We start from the raw sequence: 21,977 nt of genomic DNA, 5'->3' as shown, positions 1-21,977 counted from the left end.
ATTTTCGACATTTTTCAGCAGGTGTATTTTTCTTCTCAATTTCTCTCCAGTTGATCCCACGCTCTTTTCACTGCGTTTTCTGAGTTCCGTGGGGTCCAATTCGTCGGGAAAGAGTCATACGAATCAATTCCGAGACGAAAAATTTTTTGGTCAAAAAAAAAGGAAGGTTAACCCCTTTGTATTTTTGGCGAAAATTTTCGCGATTTTGAAAAGCGCTGGAATCAATTCTTTTAAGCACTGTTCCGACCTACTTTCGCCAGAGACATCGGTTGGGCGCAGTCCCAATACGCTGCGATCAACGCATCGAAAGTTACAGCCAAAAAACGAAAATCCGAATTTTCGACATTTTTCAGCGGATATATTTTTCTTCTCAATTTCTCTGCAGTTGATCCCACGCTCTTTTCGCTGCGTTTTCTGAGTTCCTTGGGGTCCAATTGGTCGGGAAAGAGTCATACAAATCTATTCTGAGACGAAAAATTTTTCGGTCAAAAAAAAAGGAAGGTTAACCCCTTTGTATTTTTGGCGAAAATTTCGGCGATTTTGAAAAGTGCTGGAATCAATTCTTCCGGGCACTATTCCGACGTAATATTGCGTGAGGAATCGATTGGGCGCAGTCCCAATACGCTGCGATCAACGCATCGAAAGTTACAGCCAAAAAACGAAAACCTGAATTTTCGACATTTTTCAGCAGGTGTATTTTTCTTCTCAATTTCTCTCCAGTTGATCCCACGCTCTTTTCGCTGCGTTTTCTTAGTTCCGTGGGGTCCAATTCGTCGGGAAAGAGTCATACGAATCAATTCTGAGACGAAAAATTTTTTGGTCAAAAAAAAAGGAAGGTTAACCCCTTTGTATTTTTGGCGAAAATTTTCGCGATTTTGAAAAGCGCTGAAATCAATTCTTTCAGGCACTATTCCGACGTGATTTTGCGAGAAAAATCGATTGGGCGCAGTCCCAATACGCTGCGATCGACGCATCGAAAGTTACAGCCAAAAAACGAAAACCTGAATTTTCGACATTTTTCAGCAGGTGTATTTTTCTTCTCAATTTTTCTCCAGTTGATCCCACGCTCTTTTCGCTGCGTTTTCTGGGTTCCTTGGGGTCCAATTGGTCGGGAAAGAGTCATACGAATCAATTCTGAGACGAAAAATTTTTTGGAAAAAAAAAAAGGAAGGTTAACCCCTTTGTATTTTTGGCGAAAATTTTCGCGATTTTGAAACGTGCTGGAATCAATTCTTTTAGGCACCATTCCGACGTAATTTTGCGAGAGAAATCGATTGGGCGCAGTCCCAATACACTGCGATCAACGGATCGGAAGTTACAGCCAAAAAACGGAAACCCGAATTTTCTACATTTTTCAGCAGGTGTATTTTTGTTTTCAATTTCTCCCCTGTTGATCCCACGCTCTTTCTGCTGCGTTTTCTGAGTTCCTTGGGTTCCAATTCGTCGGGAAAGAGTCATACGAATCAATTCTGAGACGAAAAATTTTTTGGTCAAAAAAAAAGGAAGGTTAACCCCTTTGTATTTTTGGCGAAAATTTTCGCGATTTTGAAAAGTGCTGGAATCAATTCTTTTAGGCACTATTCCGACGTAATTTTGCGAGAGAAATCGATAGGGCGCAGTCCCAATACGTTGCGAACAACGCATCGAAAGTTACAGCCAAAAAACGAAAATCCGAATTTTCGACATTTTTCAGCGGATGTATTTTTCCTCTCAATTTCTCTGCAGTTGATCCCACGCTCTTTTCGCTGCGTGTTCTGAGTTCCTTGGGGTCCAATTGGTCGGGAAAGAGTCATACAAATCTATTCTGAGACGAAAAATTTTTCGGTCAAAAAAAAAGGAAGGTTAACCCCTTTGTATTTTTGGCGAAAATTTCGGCGATTTTGAAAAGTGCTGGAATCAATTCTTCCGGGCACTATTCCGACGTAATATTGCGTGAGGAATCGATTGGGCGCAGTCCCAATACGCTGCGATCAACGCATCGAAAGTTACAGCCAAAAAACGAAAACCTGAATTTTCGACATTTTTCAGCAGGTGTATTTTTCTTCTCAATTTCTCTCCAGTTGATCCCACGCTCTTTTCGCTGCGTTTTCTGAGTTCCGTGGGGTCCAATTCGTCGGGAAAGAGTCATACGAATCAATTCCGAGACGAAAAATTTTTTGGTCAAAAAAAAAGGAAGGTTAACCCCTTTGTATTTTTGGCGAAAATTTTCGCGATTTTGAAAAGCGCTGGAATCAATTCTTTTAAGCACTGTTCCGACGTACTTTCGCCAGAGACATCGGTTGGGCGCAGTCCCAATACGCTGCGATCAACGCATCGAAAGTTACAGCCAAAAAACGAAAACCTGAATTTTCGACATTTTTCAGCAGGTGTATTTTTCTTCTCAATTTTTCTCCAGTTGATCCCACGCTCTTTTTGCTGCGTTTTCTGAGTTCCTTGGGGTCCAATTGGTCGGGAAAGAGTCATACGAATCAATTCTGAGACGAAAAATTTTTTGGTCAAAAAAAAAGGAAGGTTAACCCCTTTGTATTTTTGGCGAAAATTTTCGCGATTTTGAAAAGTGCTGGAATCAATTCTTTTAGGCACTATTCCGACGTAATTTTGCGAGAGAAATCGATTGGGCGCAGTCCCAATACGCTGCGAACAACGCATCGAAAGTTACAGCCAAAAAACGAAAATCCGAATTTTCGACATTTTTCATCGGATATATTTTTCTTCTCAATTTCTCTGCAGTTGATCCCACGCTCTTTTCGCAGCGTTTTCTGAGTTCCTTGGGGTCCAATTGGTCGGGAAAGAGTCATACAAATCTATTCTGAGACGAAAAATTTTTCGGTCAAAAAAAAAGGAAGGTTAACCCCTTTGTATTTTTGGCGAAAATTTCGGCGATTTTGAAAAGTGCTGGAATCAATTCTTCCGGGCACTATTCCGACGTAATATTGCGTGAGGAATCGATTGGGCGCAGTCCCAATACGCTGCGATCAACGCATCGAAAGTTACAGCCAAAAAACGAAAACCTGAATTTTCGACATTTTTCAGCAGGTGTATTTTTCTTCTCAATTTCTCTCCAGTTGATCCCACGCTCTTTTCGCTGCGTTTTCTTAGTTCCGTGGGGTCCAATTCGTCGGGAAAGAGTCATACGAATCAATTCTGAGACGACAAATTTTTTGGTCAAAAAAAAAGGAAGGTTAACCCCTTTGTATTTTTGGCGAAAATTTTCGCGATTTTGAAAAGCGCTGAAATCAATTCTTTCAGGCACTATTCCGACGTGATTTTGCGAGAAAAATCGATTGGGCGCAGTCCCAATACGCTGCGATCGACGCATCGAAAGTTACAGCCAAAAAACGAAAACCTGAATTTTCGACATTTTTCAGCAGGTGTATTTTTCTTCTCAATTTTTCTCCAGTTGATCCCACGCTCTTTTCGCTGCGTTTTCTGGGTTCCTTGGGGTCCAATTGGTCGGGAAAGAGTCATACGAATCAATTCTGAGACGAAAAATTCTTTGGAAAAAAAAAAAGGAAGGTTAACCCCTTTGTATTTTTTGCGAAAATTTTCGCGATTTTGAAAGGCGCTGGAATCAATTCTTTTAAGCACTATTCCGACGTACTTTCGCCAGAGACATCGGTTGGGCGCAGTCCCAATACGCTGCGATCAACGGATCGAAAGTTACAACCAAAAAACGAAAACCTGAATTTTCGACATTGTTCAGCAGGCGTATTTTTCGTCTCAATTTCTCTGCAGTTGATCCCACGCTCTTTCTGCTGCGTTTTCTGAGTTCCTTGGGTTCCAATTCGTCGGGAAAGAGTCATACGAATCAATTCTGAGACGAAAAATTTTTTGGTCAAAAAAAAAGGAAGGTTAACCCCTTTGTATTTTTAGCGAAAATTTTCGCGATTTTGAAAAGTGCTGGAACCAATTCTTTTAGGCACTATTCCGACGTAATATCGCGTGAGAAATCGATTGGGCGCAGTCCCAATACGCTGCGATCAACGGATCGAAAGTTACAACCAAAAAACGAAAACCTGAATTTTCGACATTGTTCAGCAGGCGTATTTTTCTTCTCAATTTCTCTGCAGTTGATCCCACGCTCTTTTCGCTGCGTTTTCTGAGTTCCTTGGGGTCCAATTGGTCGGGAAAGAGTCATACGAATCAATTTCGAGGCGAAAAATTTTTTGGTCGAAAAAAAAGGAAGGTTAACCTCTTTGCATTTTTGGAGAAAATTTTCGCGATTTCGATAGGTGCTGGTATCAATTCTTTCAGGCACTATTTCGACGTAATTACGCGAGAGAAATCGATTGGGCGCAGTCCCAATACGCTGCGATCAACGGATCGAAAGTTACAACCAAAAAACGAAAACCTGAATTTTCGACATTGTTCAGCAGGCGTATTTTTCTTCTCAATTTCTCTGCAGTTGATCCCACGCTCTTTCTGCTGCGTTTTCTGAGTTCCTTGGGTTCCAATTCGTCGGGAAAGAGTCATACGAATCAATTCTGAGACGAAAAATTTTTTGGTCAAAAAAAAAGGAAGGTTAACCCCTTTGTATTTTTGGCGAAAACTTTCGCGATTTTGAAAAGCGCTGAAATCAATTCTTTCAGGCACTATTCCGACGTGATTTTGCGAGAAAAATCGATTGGGCGCAGTCCCAATACGCTGCGATCGACGCATCGAAAGTTACAGCCAAAAAACGAAAACCTGAATTTTCGACATTTTTCAGCAGGTGTATTTTTCTTCTCAATTTCTCTCCAGTTGATCCCACGCTCTTTTCGCTGCGTTTTCTGAGTTCCTTGGGGTCCAATTCGTCGGGAAAGAGTCATACGAATCAATTCTGAGACGAAAAATTTTTTGGTCAAAAAAAAAGGAAGGTTAACCCCTTTGTATTTTTGGCGAAAATTTTCGCGATTTAGAAAAGCGCTGGAATCAATTCTTTTAAGCACTATTCCGACGTACTTTCGCCAGAGACATCGGTTGGGCGCAGTCCCAATACGCTGCGATCAACGCATCGAAAGGTACAGCCAAAAAACGAAAACCTGAATTTTCGACATTGTTCAGCAGGCGTATTTTTCTTCTCAATTTCTCTGCAGTTGATCCCACGCTCTTTCTGCTGCGTTTTCTGAGTTCCTTGGGTTCCAATTCGTCGGGAAAGAGTCATACGAATCAATTCTGAGACGAAAAATTTTTTGGTCAAAAAAAAAGGAAGGTTAACCCCTTTGTATTTTTGGCGAAAATTTTCGCGATTTTGAAAAGTGCTGGAATCAATTCTTTTAGGCACTATTCCGACGTAATTTTGCGAGAGAAATCGATTGGGCGCAGTCCCAATACGCTGCGAACAACGCATCGAAAGTTACAGCCAAAAAACGAAAACCCGAATTTTCGACATTTTTCAGCGGATGTATTTTTCTTCTCAATTTCTCTGCAGTTGATCCCACGCTCTTTTCGCTGCGTTTTCTGAGTTCCTTGGGGTCCAATCGGTCGGGAAAGAGTCATACAAATCTATTCTGAGACGAAAAATTTTTCGGTCAAAAAAAAAGGAAGGTTAACCCCTTTGTATTTTTGGCGAAAATTTTCGCGATTTTGAAAAGTTCTGGAACCAATTCTTTTAGGCACTATTCCGACGTAATATCGCGTGAGAAATCGATTGGGCGCAGTCCCAATACGCTGCGATCAACGCATCGAAAGTTACAGCCAAAAAACGAAAACCTGAATTTTCGACATTTTTCAGCAGGTGTATTTTTCTTCTCAATTTCTCTCCAGTTGATCCCACGCTCTTTTCGCTGCGTTTTCTGAGTTCCTTGGGGTCCAATCGGTCGGGAAAGAGTCATACAAATCTATTCTGAGACGAAAAATTTTTCGGTCAAAAAAAAAGGAAGGTTAACCCCTTTGTATTTTTGGCGAAAATTTTCGCGATTTTGAAAAGTTCTGGAACCAATTCTTTTAGGCACTATTCCGACGTAATAACGCGTGAGAAATCGATTGGGCGCAGTCCCAATACGCTGCGATCAACGCATCGAAAGTTACAGCCAAAAAACGAAAACCTGAATTTTCGACATTTCCAGCAGGTGTATTTTTCTTCTCAATTTCTCTCCAGTTGATCCCACGCTCTTTTCGCTGCGTTTTCTGAGTTCCTAGGGGTCCAATTGGTCGGGAAAGAGTCATACGAATCAATTCTGAGACGAAAAACTTTCCGGTCAAAAAAAAGGAAGGTTAACCCCTTCGTTTTTTTGGCGAAAATTTCCGCGATTTTCAAAAGTGCTGGAATAATTTGATTATGCCACTATTCCGACGTAATTTAGCGAGAGTCATCGATTGGGCCCTGGCCGAATACGCCATCAGCTACTTCAATTCACTTCGTCGTTCACTCTATTTACCCACCCATCCAATTGATAATCCCAGATTTGTAAAGCCTCTGAATAACAAAGTAATTGAGACCCATTGACCTAACGATGTGTGTTTCGATGCGCGTCATCTGATCGTCACTTCGGTACACATTTTCATGGACGATTCTTTCCGCCAAGGGCGTGGCACTAAACCGTCACGACCGAAATTTGGCCACTGCTGGCGCGCGAATTTTGATCCACGAGCCACCACACCGTAGTTGGACTCTGAAATGAGGTAATGTACGCCATTTTCAGCGTGCTACGACATTAGAGAAATAATGATTTATTTACAATTTTCAGAATATTGTCAATTCTAGGACGTATAATTTGAAACATTATATTCGTAAGCATTAAACATTAGCTTTTAATTTAAAACACTCATCCGAAGTATGTACACAAGTTTCACATATTATACTTATTGACTTATAAAACTACTTTATATTTTCATATACGGTTGTAGTATAATTACAAGGGGGAAAAAGATATTACAAAATGTACAAGAAGATTAAAATCACTCTTATGATATAGTATAAGTAAAATAAACAGATCTTCGTCGTATAAGATAGATAATGTTAATAATTAATAGTCTGATGTGTTATACGCATATGCGCTCACTGCGACTCTGCAATAGTACCGCACTGACTTTCCAAGTATTCTTATCACAAACATAGGATAATATATAAATTATCTTACACAAACATACAAGCTCTCAAAAATTATTTCCTCAAAGTGTTATATATCCGTTCATGATTATATTTTCATGATTCAAGGCACATTTCCGTGTTATAATTGACAGTTTCTTAACGTTGGAATAATGAATTTATTGTTAAAAATTTCGGACGTGGAGAGTATTTATGAAAATATGAAGATATGAATACCAACAATACGTAAGGAAAAAAAATATTCATGACACGGTGTATGATATGTATTTTCAATATTGTTCTTACTGGTCAAATACCACATTCATGTCTCATCAGGTTAATAAAAATTCGATCAGAGACTCTTCTATAGTACGATAATAGTATACTTCGCTTCGGGAACAATCTGTTTACTTGAATGTTTATATTGTTCGAGGTGCGTTATTATAGGTAATTGTATTTGGTTAATTCGGGGCATACAAGGCAGGCGGAACCTTTACTTTACAGATCTAGATGCAATGACAATAATATTTAGTTACCATCAAAATAATCAGATGTACGAAATCTTCAGGTCAGTTTCAAGAGAATAAGTCTTTATCCAAGAGAATAATGCAGAATCCTGTCTGCAATATTTATAATTAATATGTGCCATTTCTTATTTGCTTTTATTTCGGTTTCTCTCCTCTTTTACTGTACATAGTACATACGTTGCTATTCTCTGATTAATTATGGATCAATTGTTAACATGACATTCCCAAAAATTGAAAGGGAGATTCACGTCAAGTGCATTAGTCACCTCTTTGGATTTATTTTGTCAATTATGCATATCCATAGTCCGCAGAGAGTTAGATATTGAGGCAAAAAATATTTTTATTATAGTAATAAAAAATTTATTAGAAATATTTACCATTTAAAAATTGTGCAATTGTTTCGGAATATTTAATTACTCCGTTGTTGATCATTTCAGACCAAAACTTTAGTGCTTCATTTAATATTTAAAAAAAATATTAATTCAGATGGATAGCAATCTTCAGTCATTTATTATATTTTACAATTCATTTTTCAATCATGACACCAGGGTTGCAAATTATTTAATGAAAAAGTAATGCATTAACCATTACTTTTTCAATTCATAATGGAAATAATTTAATGTAACCATTACTTTTTCATTAAAAAATTTGCAACCCTGCATGACGCATTCATTGCCAATGATAGTAGAAAAATGAAAAATACAGATTGAAAAATTATTCTAAGGCATAAGTTTAAAAAGTTAACTGTCTCTGAAGAATTTGGTGATTCAACTAATAAATGACCTGGTGTAACTCACAAACATATGCAAAATTAAAGAAATGTCTGAGAGGTGACTGATCCACTTCACTTGGAATGTCCTGATGCAAATAACATAATTCAAGCACTGCACAGTATTCCTACATTCAATAATTTCAGCAAAATGAATAAATATTTCGAAAAATTTTCATTATTACTGGTATTGATGTGATCAAAGCCAGGTGAATATGATGCCATTGTTTGCATTAAACTTTGGGTCGTATCAGTTTTAATAATGCTTTACTCGCGAGTACACCACTGCATATACCGGAAGGATTAGAGAAAATGATGTATGTAATGATGCATGATGTGTTGAAAGGTGAATAAAGAATATCGAATCCAGTTTCAATGTAAAACTGCATAATACGTAATAAACACGCTATATCGGTTCCACAATATATACGATGAGAATATTAAATTAGCAGTAGGTATTGTCTATTTGATAAAAAAAAAGAAAATATTAAATTAGACCAATATAATTAGATATACGTATATGTATAAACCACATTATACTAATAATCTGCAATATCACAGTACTTGCTGAAACGTACTAAACATGTACTTTCCAATATGAAAGTCGATCCCAATGAAAGAAAATGGCAAGCAAAATATCTGCAAAATATATTTTATAGTAACATATTGCCCAACCATGAGACACCACTATGTTTTCTTAACCATTCCCTAAACTTGACTTTTAAGAAGAGGCACAAGTTCATTTATAAGTCAAATTTGCGTTCAACTTCGAAAAGCAATTTTCTTTCGCATTATTCTTCAGTCCGATTAACACTACGGAGGTAAAAATATAAGCTAAGGTACATACAAAATGATGCGGAGTGACTTATAAGTGAACAGATATAATTTTGTTTCGATAAAATTTGGACAATTCATCAGCGTTGAGGTAAGGGTTGCAGTCTCACCTTACACAAAGCCTAATGTCATACATATACAGGACCTTGATTGTCATTGTCATCCAAACTAATCCTACTGGGATATGCAGGTCCCCCACCGTCATCAAAAAATCGTCTGAATGTGAATTCGAAGAATCCGTGAAACTGTTTTCCATTGTCCAACATTTCATCAGACTTGTTGGAGTCAGATGACTCGGAATTACGCAATTTTTCAGGATCCACAGGGTCGAAGTTACTCGTATCGGTCGGGTACTGTATGCGAGGTATGTGAGGTGCCACTTGACGGCGTAAGCCTTTGTCAAAATCAATGTTTGAAAAGAAAGGATGACTTTTCACCTCATCTGCATTTTTTCCTAGGCGACGGTCAGCTCCTACGCAGAGTTTTAAAATTAAATCCATTCCCTCTGATGATAGATTTGCTTCTTTTGGTATATCCAGCGTAGTTTCCCAATTTATAACCTAAATAAAGTAGTCCTTAGAGTTAATTCCATTTTCATACTTACAACAGGTGATCAATTTCGTATCAGCTTTTGCCATAGGTAAAATAAATTATCTTACAAACCTTGTGTTGCGTTTCTGCTGGGCTATTTGCCAGAAATGGTGGATGGCCTACCAACATCTCATAAAGAATAACACCCACACTCCACCAATCACACAGCTGAGTATATCCCGTACGTTGTAGCACTTCAGGGGCAATGTAATTTGGTGTACCAACTAGAGAATGTGCCAGGCATCGTTGATGTTCCCTTCGTCGCCGCCGTTCCAGTGGTTTTAGCTGATTACACCTGCACTCATTATTCCAATCATCTGTTGGGTCCATTGAGTCCTGCTTACCATGACCTGAAGGAATGCGAATTGATCTTCATATGAAATATGCCTTCTCAATGACAAGGGGCAAATATTCCGTTTCGATAATTGCAAGTATTAAGCAGTATTGTGGATATCACAAACAATTTCAATAAAGTTGTGAAAATCAATAACCTGATTAAGGATATCGAAATTTGAAGCAGTTTATAAATGATATAAACCAATAGTGTGACCAATCTATACGTTAACTGAAAATGTATAATAATGGTAACCCCTGGGTTAATATTCGTGACGATACAGTGATCTGAATGGTCCCAGAGATAATTTCTTTTTCTGGCAACAGATAAGATTCTATAAGATCTGATTGTAAATAAATTGGCGACTGCAGAAAACTGTAATTTCAACCGTGCCCCTCAACTCTCCCTCTTGCCTAGTCGACTAAAACCGGTAAGGCCGGTAACTTTTTTCAACATTCTTCCATCATCGATTCGGATAAAAAGTATCTGATTCAAGAGGAAAAGTGCCGTACCATTTTGTTGATAATACTTGGAGTTGTGAGTCCAGCGAAAGCCTGTGCACAGTCCAAAGTCTGTAAGTTTTATATGGCCGTCTCGATCGATCAGAATATTATCTGGTTTGATATCCCTATGAATAAACCCCATTTTATGTACACTTTCTACGGCACAGGTTAACTCTGCTATATAGAATCTTGCCAGAGGCTCTTCGAATATCCCAAGTTTAATCAATAATGACATCAAATCCCCACCGGGTATGTAATCCATAACAAAATACAGATTATCCTTGTCTTGGAACGAATAATACAACTTGACAACCCATTCATTATCAGCCTCAGCCAATATGTCACGTTCAGCCTTCACATGAGCTACTTGATTGCGGTTCAGTACATCGGATTTTCGCAATGTTTTCATGGCATAGAACTGATTGGTATCAAGTTTTCTGACAAGCGTCACTTCTCCAAAGGCGCCAACACCAATAGGCTTGATCTTCGTAAACATGGACTTATCCATTTTAGCTCTCTTAAGTCTGATATAATTTGATTCTTTTTGAGACAACATCTTCCGCATTTGACACTGTGCTTCAGCACTTAGACCTATCTTGGCCATTTCCGTTTCTAATTGAAGACGCCGATACAGTCTTTGCTTGTGAGATTTTAGTACATTCTCCACGTGTTGTTCCATAAAGAATTTAAATGCTTGCGGAGAATAGTTGCGTACTTTACAATCTCTTCGCTCCTCCTCTTTTTCTTTGCTCATATGCTTTCGCTCTGGTATAGGAGACTGGTGTTTAATTTTGTATGAAGGCAGTGAAGGTCCGCTCTTGGCTCCGCTCCCATTCGGAAGAGAAGGATGATTATTGTTGTTGCGAGAAGAGACCGATGATGACGCAGTCGGTGGAAGTGGAGGTGACTCTGTTGGATGTTGACAATTTTCGGCAGGGGAAAACTTTCGCTGAAGCGGAGGATGATGAGCAATGGGGGACGATCGTGGAGCAGACCCGCTTTCTACCGTTGAAATAGCAATTGAATCTTCGGTCACTGTACCATAGGGGGGTGGGGGCAGAGGATGATGCATCCCACGCTGGGCTGCCAGAGCCTGCATGGTTGTGGCGTAGCTGGGGGGTTCTGTTGTTGGTACACCGACTGGAACCCCCACACTCATAGAACTGGCTGGTGTCGCACAAACGCTGTTAACAACAGGTGGATAGGCTGGAGGTGGCTGTTGGAGTTGTTTTTGCTGTATAGATGAGGCGTAGGAAGGAGGTGGAGGGGGTGTGTTCCCACTTGTCGTAGAAATTGGTTGTGGGGAAGTTGGCGCTATGGCTGTCTGCAGAACAGGTTTTTGTACTTGTGTACTTTTGACTGACTGCATAATAATAGGGGGCTGAGTTTTTGCCTGCCGGGCACCCCAAGCCTGCAGCGGGGTTGGTCTGGCCATAGAAGTTTGAGTGCTCGGTGGGATTGTTGACACTGTGATAGGGCTGGGTGAGCCAGTTGATGTAGGCCCTGAATATATCCCTGAAGATGGGCTCTTGCGATAGTCTTGCTGAGACTGCGTCGGACTTTGACGATTTTGTATGGAAGCACTGTAAGACGGTGGCTGAACAGGCCCAGCTGAGGACGACGAAACTATGGGATATGGTGGAGGGGGTTCAACCTGAGAACTAGTCACGCTGTTCCCTGATTGGTAAATGCTGAGAGCTTGTATTTGTTGTGATAGTTGCTGTTGTACTTGAGGTCCGTTTTGAACTATCATTGGCTGACGACCACTTGAGCTGTTGTTTGTAGATGCAACAGGGCTTGTGCCCCTTTGCGGCGTATTTACAGATCCGGAAATAGAGGCAGAGTTTCCTGGTACAGCTGGAGGTGGACGAGATGGTACGACAGGTGCCGGGGACATTCGCTTCAGCATTTGTTGCATGTTGGTGGGTACGTTGGACTGGTTGTAAGAAGCATGTGGAGGTGGGGGTGGCGGGGGTGTGGAGCTGCATCTTGGTGGGGGTGGTGGGGGTGGTTCTCTTTCGGTGAAATTGCTTGGCGAGTATTGTCTGCTCAGCTGAGGATGTGGACTAAGCTCTGTTAGCCGGGGACTATCTGATCGGGAACTTCCTGCACCACTGTCTAAAGCAGGACTGCCACGTTGTAGGCTGAGCTCACGCTCCAAGCTTGGTTTTCTGATAAGCTTGGTGTTCAGTTTGGCGAGTCCATTAAGAGACTCTCCCTGAGCTTGCTTTAAAAACTCAATAGCTGCATCCAGCCGCCAACCTGCTAACTTCAGTGCACGCAAGCCTGTCTCCTACAGATGAAAACGCATGTTTCAGGGTCGATTTACAGGGACCATAAATAATTAGCTATAGTAGTATAAGAGAGACGTCAAAACTCGTTATTTTTGATACCTCCGAATAGCCCATAGCTAGCAATTGGGCTAATGCCTGCCGCTGATCAGGCTTGTCTGCTGTAGATCCCGAAGCAGCTGATAATCCACTGAGACCAGATGCCGAACTAACGCCACTTGTTGTTGAAAGTGTAGATATTGTGCTAGCGGCACTAGAGCCCACCTCACCAGTGCCTCCAATATTAGCAAAAGGAAGCAAGGAATTGCGGATTTCAGCTAGTGCCTTCTGATGGTAACCGGAGCCTCGAGTGCTCGATTTGCTGACCGCAGGTGGATTCATAGTGGCCCATGCTAGGCCCACCAGGACCTAGCTTCGTTCCAACCCTGGCATGTGGAAACCTGGGTCATCAACCACGTATGAAGTTTTTGATCTTTTAGACAGGTTGATACATACCAATGAAAATAATTGTAAGTTTATTGTGTTTAATAAGTATTGGGACGTTTTTAAAAAGCTTACACTACATTTGACTAACAACACATTTAGTTATCAGATCGTCATATAGATTAGGTGGGCCAATCTACTTAGAAATGATGGTAGAACATATCCTGCACAATCAAGTGTAAATTAAGCTTTGATATCCCTTCTTTGAGATACTTATATCTTTTGTGCTAGGCACCCGTAATGTAAGGTAGGTTTAAAATGCTATGATAATGATCAGCATCAAATAGTAATCACTATAGAGATGGTGATGTTTCGAAGATATAAAGGTATTTTGAATAGATGTCATACACCAATTTCATTGCTGAGGCTTTACCGATGTGATAACAACCTTCGTCAGATGCTGCAATGATTTATTTATTATTATAGTTATCCTTATAATCAAAATATAAGAAAGCTCTGAAAGGAAATTACACTACTATTAGTTAGATATCTTGAAAACCAAGGACACCATTATTTTAGCGGTCTTTGTGATGAATCCCAAAATAAACAGTTTTACTAATTGTTAAGGTTACTCAAAACCTTATTTCATTTTTTCTGTGAGTCACTTATAAACGTATACATTTAGGCAAAATGCATGATTCTATTTGTTTATTTGGATTCTTTATATTATAATTTAAAACAGTAAGTTCTGATGATTATACAAGCAGAACTCATCAGTACGGAGATGATGTCGAGTCAACTGAAATTTTTTGACCACTGTAGTTTCAGGGATTGCATCATTAATGTCCATTCAATAACTTGAATAATGTAGGTATGTTGCTCATCACAGGAAACTAAACGTCAGTAATTCAGTTCTTGACAAGTCCATGTTTGCAACATAAAGCTGCAACGCAGACTTATATGATATCATAAATATATACTTTCCGGGATCATTAACAGGACCAAATATTTTTGATACTTTGTCATTGCCTGCGACTGCTTTGGTGGTTTGCCTGCAGATATTTGTTAATGTATTGCGGAAAAAGTCACAGTGAGAAATGGATTTGAAGTTATCATAAATTTTGTAATTCAAATTTTATCTTTGTATTGAAATGTTATGTTTGTGTTTATACTTGCAATGTTTCTATCATTGCAAGTAGGGCAAAAAAAACCATTGTGTTGCAAGGCACAGAATTTTGTAGTTTACACAATTCTGGTTGTGCTTTGTGAGTTCTCAAGAATTCCCAATTCGACGGAAAAAACTGTTAGAAATCAATTTTCAGCCAATAAGTTTTTCAGCTATAAAAATTGCAAACTCTTTTGATGTTTGACAAAATCTTGACCAATTTTGACCAACGTTAGAATTAATTGTTTCATATGCTATATCGATGTCACTTTGCAAAGGAAAACAGTTGCAAATGTTCTGGAGTCACTGCAATTAATGATTCAAAAGATACTGGGTTTGCGTGAGACTTTCTTTCAAAAGGTTACGACAATTTGAATCCCGTTTCAGTTCTATTTTCTATTGTAAATAATGTAGTTCAATTCAAAGTAAAAACGCATTATCTTTGTACATGTGTAGTTGGTATGGTCCAAATGTGAATCGCATTTGCGGTGTTCTCAGGACTATGATAGTGAAAAACTTTCAAATCGAATTGACTATTTATTTGGCGACCACCTTCGATTGACGGAATATTATAATAAGGTGGTTTTATTTATGATATAACAGACCCAAAAGAATCATACAACATTAGGGGTTTTCTCTCGAGCGTGTATTTTATGGAAGAAATGGAATAAAATTTTTGACCGATCATTCAATTGAACAGTAGAGTTAATGATTCTCGAACTTGTCACAAGTAATGACAGACGTATGCAAGATTCACGATATCCTCGAGTTTCATACACAGCTGTGGCATAATTTCATATGCAACTTACATTTTTAATTTCATTCTAGTAAAATTTTTAATCATAAAAGCGATGGACATGGTAAATAAATCATTATAGCATCTAACAAGATGCTTGCTCTCAGGTGCTAAGAATTGATGATATAATTTGTCAGTTTAAACCTGTTCAACAACCTGACAAAACAACACCAGCATGCATGTATGTGCACAAATGGTATAGAAAAAATTTAAATAAAGTAATTACTATATGAGATCAAAGTAAAGAGGCTAATAGGACTTTCAAATGGTTATAGACATAACGCTATGGATATTCGCATAGAAAGTGACTGAACACGAGTCACGCTGAGGTTACACTAGAGTATGGTAAGATAAGGATATGCTTTGCCTCTGTTATACAACCGCTCGATTTTATATGAATTGTTATATTCCGTTGCTATCTGAAACTCGAGCACACACATGAGGTTTGAATCATGCTTCTAGTTCCTATCGCCCTCAGAAGGTTAGAATACGAGTTTCACTTGACTTTGTCAAAGTTTAGGATGTTTTAGTAGGAATGGTATATGACTCCTGTGTGACTTCAGCATGACTTGCATGCTGTTATTTTGTCATATCAATATCAAAAGCTAAATATAAATAGAACTTGTTAAACTTCGATTAGATTTACACTAAGGACACATCATGAATTAAATATTAAATGATGAGTGTTATACTTGTTGCCGAGGTAAAATGTGTAAAACTTAATCATGAATTTTCGTGTACACAAAATCCATAATGAAAATATATATTCTCTCCTGCGATGCTTTGGTCTCCAGACGAAGAGTACTACAACTCCTAACGGAAGTAATGACAATGATGATACTGACGATGATGATGACGCTAATAAGAATAAGAATGGTAGATTTTATAAACAATGATGTAGAGTTACTAATGCTTACCAAACAAATAAGGCTAGCTAGTATTGTAATTCCTTAATGAAATCCTTCGCTGACATGGCAGTATTCAACACCAATGGTTTATTTTTTAGCACTGTTAAGAGGCACAATGGTAAGAAATTCTTGTGAACCAGTTTGTTGCCGATCACTGTACGTGGAATTTGGTACTTGAATTCACTTCACTGAACCAACTGTCAATGCTGTGCACTCTTGAAAATTTTAAAGGCTTACGATAAGATTCATTTGGAGGGTTGTAATTATTTGCAAAACTGGCTGCACCAAAGAAAATCAATCTCCAATAGGAGTGGCAAGTTACAGAGCGCAAGTTGTGCACACCATTGTAGCTATATATATTATTTAATTTTCTAGTTGAATACAGTTTCAAAACGTTGAGGGGATATTATTTCACTGACGAGTACGAAGTGCTAATATTTTATTACTGAAATGAAACAATTTCAATAAATTGTATATAAAGACATACATACACCACACTACCGAATTAGAGACTCGGTAATTTGCGAATTGATCGCCGATAACGACTAATTGTTTATGCCGCTTGTTAGTAGCCGTGCGTAGATTCTTTTGTAAAATATATAAAACCTCTTACTCAAGAATATCTTGATATAAATTCCTTTAAACCGAGAGTGATGCCAGCTGAGGATCGAGAGCATATTCCGTAGTCACATTATAATAGGGTTTATAGACCGGACCAGAAATAATTATAGAACGTTAGAGCAAACACTTTACAACGAAGAAAATAATTGAAACTGAGAAAACTTCGTCGAAATCATAAAAGCGATAACAAAGAAAGATACAGCCGTAAATTACTAAAGTGGCTGGCAGCCATTTTGAAGTGCCACATTCCTTCACTGACTTGACAATCTTTTTCACAATTTCTAGTACGTATATACATACACAAATTGTATATCAGCATTCCGTATTACAAATATTCATTGCAGTCGAAGTTGCAGTTATTTTTAACTATTTATAAGAACGATTCTTCGAAGGGCTTAACTCTATATCCAACAAATATGAAAGATTCATTGAACTGGCATCAATATCGGCGCTACTTTCGAATCATTTAAGGCTGGTAAGCTATTCCATTTGAATTCAACGGTTTAACTGGGTATCGGTTGTAAATCATAGATTTACGCATGCTCTGGATGAAATTAAATAGTATGCATTGGCAGATGCATCAAATTTACGAAAATAGGTATCCAATTCATGAAAGATAGAGACCGTGAGGGGCCTGGAGGAGCCGAACTCCACAGGCGTTGACTTTACAATACGCTCATGTCAGAGATTACCAACCTCGGATTACATCGCGTGACAGCTTTTTGGTGCACCAAGTTCGGGTCTGCTCGGGGGTAACTTCAGGTTTCTGCATTATCGTCGCTCTTACCATGGTTACTCGGTGAACCACACACAACTGGGTTTGTTCGTGCTAGCAACACTTTCTACACGTTTTACACCTTCGATCACTATATATTGTTAAAGTAGGAAAGTATGTGAAGGTGCAGGAAGCATTGGTAAAAAAAAAAAACTTCCTACCATTACCGATTTAATCATCATTGTAATCCTCATGAGTGAGTCGATAAGTGTGGGCACTGCTGTTACCGCCGGACTCTTGCTTGATTTCAAAAGATTACCGTCTGTGTTTACCAATCATTTACCAATGTGAGACTACGTATGTATGTATGTACATGCAATGCCTATGCATACTGCATTGCTCTCCGGACAGAGTGAAGCCCATGTGGACCCCTTGATCTGGGCCTCGAGCAGGCTAAGATAATATATACATTATTTTAGTTGGTGGAAGGTACCCGCATCTAAGATAATATATATTATCTTACCCGTATCGCCCTATTGCAGCGCCTCTAGCGGCTCAGAGGAAAAATATAACGCGTACGTGTAGCGTTAGTGAAGATGTGATTGCGTTAGTATTGTCGGTGTGATGACGCGTTGCTATAATCTTTGGGTAAACGTTGGATAACAAACAAACATTTTTCCAAAGATGCCAATTTATTGTGACGTCAAATTATGTTACAATTACAAATATATCAAAAATCAAAGCATAAATAATGGAGGACGAGTGACGTTTTTCGCGTTACCAAAAAAAGAGCAACTGTATGTAAGTATGAATATATAACCTCGCTTTCACGGGAATGTTGTGGGTCCCCACGTATCTTCATATATTATGAAAACAAATGTACATCATGATTTTTCATAATACAGGCGCAAAAAATGGCATGAGTTCATCCGAGCCAAGAATCCGAACCGGCGAGATTTTCGTGTATGTAACAAACACTTTGAGCCAAAATATATCTGGAAAAAATATCCACGATGTTTACTAACGTGTGATGCAGTTCCAACATTGAATGGACCTGTTGACGGTAATCATCGCCAAGAACAGCTGCATACAGAGTCTAAGGATCTGCAAATTTCGGCTCAAACAAGCTGTGTTGCGATAGCAGGTAAAACAAATCAGTATCATTGGCTCTTGCAAACAAATGCAAGCAATTGTTTTTGCATTTACATTAAAATTTTACTTATATTGAAAAATTTAATTCCAGACCAACCACACGTCAGCGGAATTCCATCGGATGATGTCATACCCTCAAAAGATGGACCTTCGACTACGCTGTATAAGGAAAACAAGAACCCAGATATTCGTGGTAAGATTGTAAAAAAGTATTGATAGGAAAATCAGCGAATGAATTTGTACATACATTTAATTTAATTAACTGGAAGTTCACTCAAAATTCAAGAGCAGGAATTTTCTGCAAATTGTACTGTTAGTTAAAATTGACATTTATTTTCTATTTATATTTACTATTTACAATCTATACACAATTGATATTCAAAATAAGCGTTCACTATACATATAAATAACCAAATCTGAACTTCCGAGTTATACAATCACTAAGTTTTGTACAAAACTTGAAAATGAATTGAAATAAAATATACAAAATCACCAACATTAATGGTTCTATATGATAAAGGCAATGACCCTTTCAGTTCTTTGTATAAGCCTTTTGTCATATGTTAGCATATTCATTTATATTCTCAAATTGTCTGGGTTGATATAGGTACGCCGGTTATAAGATCTTCTACAGATGTTTACACAAGAGACACATTTTATGTAACCGTTATTTACGATACAGTATTATGTACCGATATAGATTTTTATTAAGATTTGACATCATTGTTTACGTTTTTTAAATATAAGTACTTATTTTGATGTTACGTACTGAAGATTAACTATCTAAATATATAATTTCGATACAATTCGTTTGATTTTTTGCCATTTATTTCATTAATTTTGTCTTATACTAAATTCACATCACATTCATAGAAGAAATGTGTATGTACGATGCTTACTTTATGTTTGTGTCTACGCAAACATATTTATAGGCTACCAGATTTGGAGGAAAATATGAGATGGTTCTATAATAACAGCGTTGACTGAAGAATTCATTGCAAAAAATTTATTATGAGAAGTATTAAGGGGGGAAATCACAGTAAAATTTTCAATCTTTCGCTTAAAAGGTGCTTTAGGGTCTTAAAAATAATATACCAAATGATGAAATATGGCAAAAGTGTCTAAGTGCCCAAATTTTCCATTCTGCGGTAACACCTCTCAGGTATGCTCTGAGCGCCTTTTGTGATCCCGGCGCGCGCTGTAATTTATGACTATGGGTGCAGGTATAACGGCAGTCCATAGAGAACAAAGTGCCCTCCGAATAGTCTAGAATTTTAAGAATGCCTATAGGGGTCACTATATGTAATAGACATACGAACAAAACACGTGTGGCGTCAGTGATGAGAAATTTCTTGCGTTGAATACAACGCGTTTTTCTCGAAACCACTTTTTTTGAGCTCGCCGAAGACATAACTCGAGCAAATCTTTACCGATCGCTTTGAAATTTTGACAGTAGCTTCGAAATATCTTTCTCCACGGAGCTACATAGGATTTTTTATTTTATATGGCTTAGTTTCTTTTTATCGACGATTTTATGGCGTTTTTTTTGTTAAAAATTTAACTTTATTTTCAAACATGCACCATTTTGCGAAAAATAAATATATCGAAAAAATCCTACGTAGCTCGCTAGCTGTTGTTATATGAAAACTAAAAAATTTTGGTTTTTGGAGTTTACTCCTTAAGAAACGATTTGAGTTATAGGGCCCGGTACGGAAATTATATGAGGAGTAAAATCAAGTGTAACACGAAAACTTGAGGCGTTATAGAAAGAGACAACCATATATATTAAACGTGCAAATAAATGAGATGGAATACATTACACAGCGTATCCTATACTCGGGGTCTCCTCTTTGTGCGGTGCTTCATAGTCTCACTATGTAGTTCACTACCTCTGGTCTGAGAGTTGAATGTGCGCGTGTGTTTGTACATGTGTGTTGTGTGCCTCCGTATGAATTTATAAGACGTGACGTTATCACGTGAAACTATTTGAAAATATGGAAGAAATTGATTTAGATGATAATGAAGAAGAATCCGAAAAACACATGGATGCGGTTAATTGGTAAGCTTATCGTTTACATTTATGAATAATATACATTTCAAATACGAACAACTAGATCTTTTATTTAGTGTTTTTATTATTTTTGATTAATTGATTTAATATATTTTATATTTATATATTATTTTCATTACTTATATTAACCCTTAGCGGCACACATTTTTCCTTACTTACTATCGACTTGAATTTTGTACTCGGGGGTTTTTGGGGTCGCTGATTACGAATCTGCACTCAAAATTTGAAAATTCAATATGGCGGACCAAACGTGAAAAAACTCGTTTGACGAGAGCGAAAGTTGGTATCCGGGGGTTTTCGAAGTGGATCATTATAAATCCGCACTCAAAAGTTGAAAATTCAACATGGCGGATCCAATATGGCGGACCAAAACGCAAGTCGTTTGACCAGAGCGAAAGTTAGTACTCGGGGGTTATCGGGGTCGCTAATTACGAATCTGCACTCAAAAGTTAGAAATTCGAGATGGCGGATCCAATATGGCAGACCAAAACGCAAAAATTCGCTTGACGAAAGCGAAAGTTGGCACTCGAAAGTTTTCGGAGTCGCTAATTACGAATCCGTACTCAAAAGTTAGAAATTCAAGATGGCGGATCCAATACAGCGGACCGAAAATGTAAAAAGTCGTTTAGGGGAACGAAAGTTGGTACTCGGGTTTTTGCGGTCACTTATTACGAATATGCACTCAAAATTTGGAAATTTTTGAAGTGATATAAATAATCCGAATAAGTACAGATATGTGTTTGTTTCTCTTATCACTTTGGAAGATGCGTTCATTTACCCTCTTTTTCTATTCAATATATATCATAATTATCGTTCGTAAGGAGTAAACTCCAGTCGTGCGACGGAGCTGACACACACACTTTTTTTTTTCTCCAGGTCAAAAATTAAGGAGTCTACGTCTTCGGCCGTCGACACGCTTTCAAAAATAGGCGCCTTGGGGCATATACTGCGCAGTCGCCATTTTTAAATATTTTTTATTGAAAAAATTACATTTTGTACTTTTTTAGTATTGCTATAAAACCTACTTTACAGATTTTCGATTGATATTTTCATTCAGCCAAAATTAATTCCCAAAAATATGCCTATTTTTTGTGTGCTACTGTGATTTCCCCCCTTAAGAATTCTTCAATCAACGATAGTACACGTACATTCCGAATATGTCTACATTCCCCGGTTTAAAGGGAGCGCCAAAATCGTAGTGGGGGTACCTTACTTTTCCTCTGAGCCGCCAGAGCGTGCTGAAAATCGAGGTACGCTTTTACATTGGA

The 21,977-nt window shown here is 38.2% G+C and overlaps 2 protein-coding genes across 3 annotated transcripts; one reads left to right on the top strand and one right to left on the bottom strand.

Annotated features, from left to right (window-relative positions):
* Window positions 1-6,628: 6,628 nt before the first annotated feature.
* On the bottom strand, window positions 6,629-17,433 carry LOC107221838 (serine/threonine-protein kinase Warts). 2 transcript variants are annotated; one of them, XM_046735886.1, is made up of 6 exons: window positions 16,764-17,433; window positions 16,160-16,595; window positions 12,961-13,298; window positions 10,577-12,860; window positions 9,803-10,080; window positions 6,629-9,699 (listed from the first exon to the last, which is right to left on the bottom strand). In XM_046735886.1, the coding sequence occupies exons 3-6, from the start codon at window positions 13,237-13,239 to the stop codon at window positions 9,268-9,270; spliced, it is 3,273 nt and encodes a 1,090-aa protein (XP_046591842.1). In that variant the 5' UTR covers window positions 13,240-13,298; window positions 16,160-16,595; window positions 16,764-17,433; the 3' UTR covers window positions 6,629-9,267. The 2 variants fall into 2 exon arrangements, with proteins under 2 accessions (XP_046591842.1, XP_015516467.1); XM_015660981.2 differs by having other exon boundaries at window positions 16,160-16,365.
* A 633-nt stretch (window positions 17,434-18,066) lies between these two features.
* Window positions 18,067-19,432, top strand: LOC107221828. The gene is made up of 4 exons (XM_015660964.2): window positions 18,067-18,287; window positions 18,392-18,630; window positions 18,730-18,831; window positions 19,246-19,432. Coding segments are annotated over exons 1-4 (447 nt in total). The 5' UTR covers window positions 18,067-18,285; the 3' UTR covers window positions 19,350-19,432.
* The last annotated feature ends 2,545 nt before the right edge of the window (window positions 19,433-21,977 follow it).

The sequence above is a fragment of the Neodiprion lecontei genome, chromosome 1, assembly GCF_021901455.1.
Source record: "Neodiprion lecontei isolate iyNeoLeco1 chromosome 1, iyNeoLeco1.1, whole genome shotgun sequence".
Lineage (NCBI taxonomy): Eukaryota > Metazoa > Arthropoda > Insecta > Hymenoptera > Diprionidae > Neodiprion > Neodiprion lecontei.
This window is presented reverse-complemented; position numbering and strand designations above follow the sequence as displayed.

Bases quoted from the DNA above. Each gene is read 5' to 3' on its own strand.
- LOC107221838 (XM_046735886.1), bottom strand. From the start codon at position 13,239: ATGAATCCACCTGCGGTCAGCAAATCGAGCACTCGAGGCTCCGGTTAC. The intron at 12,861-12,960 runs GTATCAAAAATA...TTTCATCTGTAG, and splicing joins TAGCTATGGGCTATTCGGAG to GAGACAGGCTTGCGTGCACT. The intron at 10,081-10,576 runs GTACGGCACTTT...GCATTCCTTCAG, and splicing joins CAAGTATTATCAACAAAATG to GTCATGGTAAGCAGGACTCA.
- LOC107221828 (XM_015660964.2), top strand. The intron at 18,631-18,729 runs GTAAAACAAATC...ATTTAATTCCAG, and splicing joins AAGCTGTGTTGCGATAGCAG to ACCAACCACACGTCAGCGGA. The intron at 18,832-19,245 runs GTAAGATTGTAA...GGGTTGATATAG, and splicing joins CAAGAACCCAGATATTCGTG to GTACGCCGGTTATAAGATCT.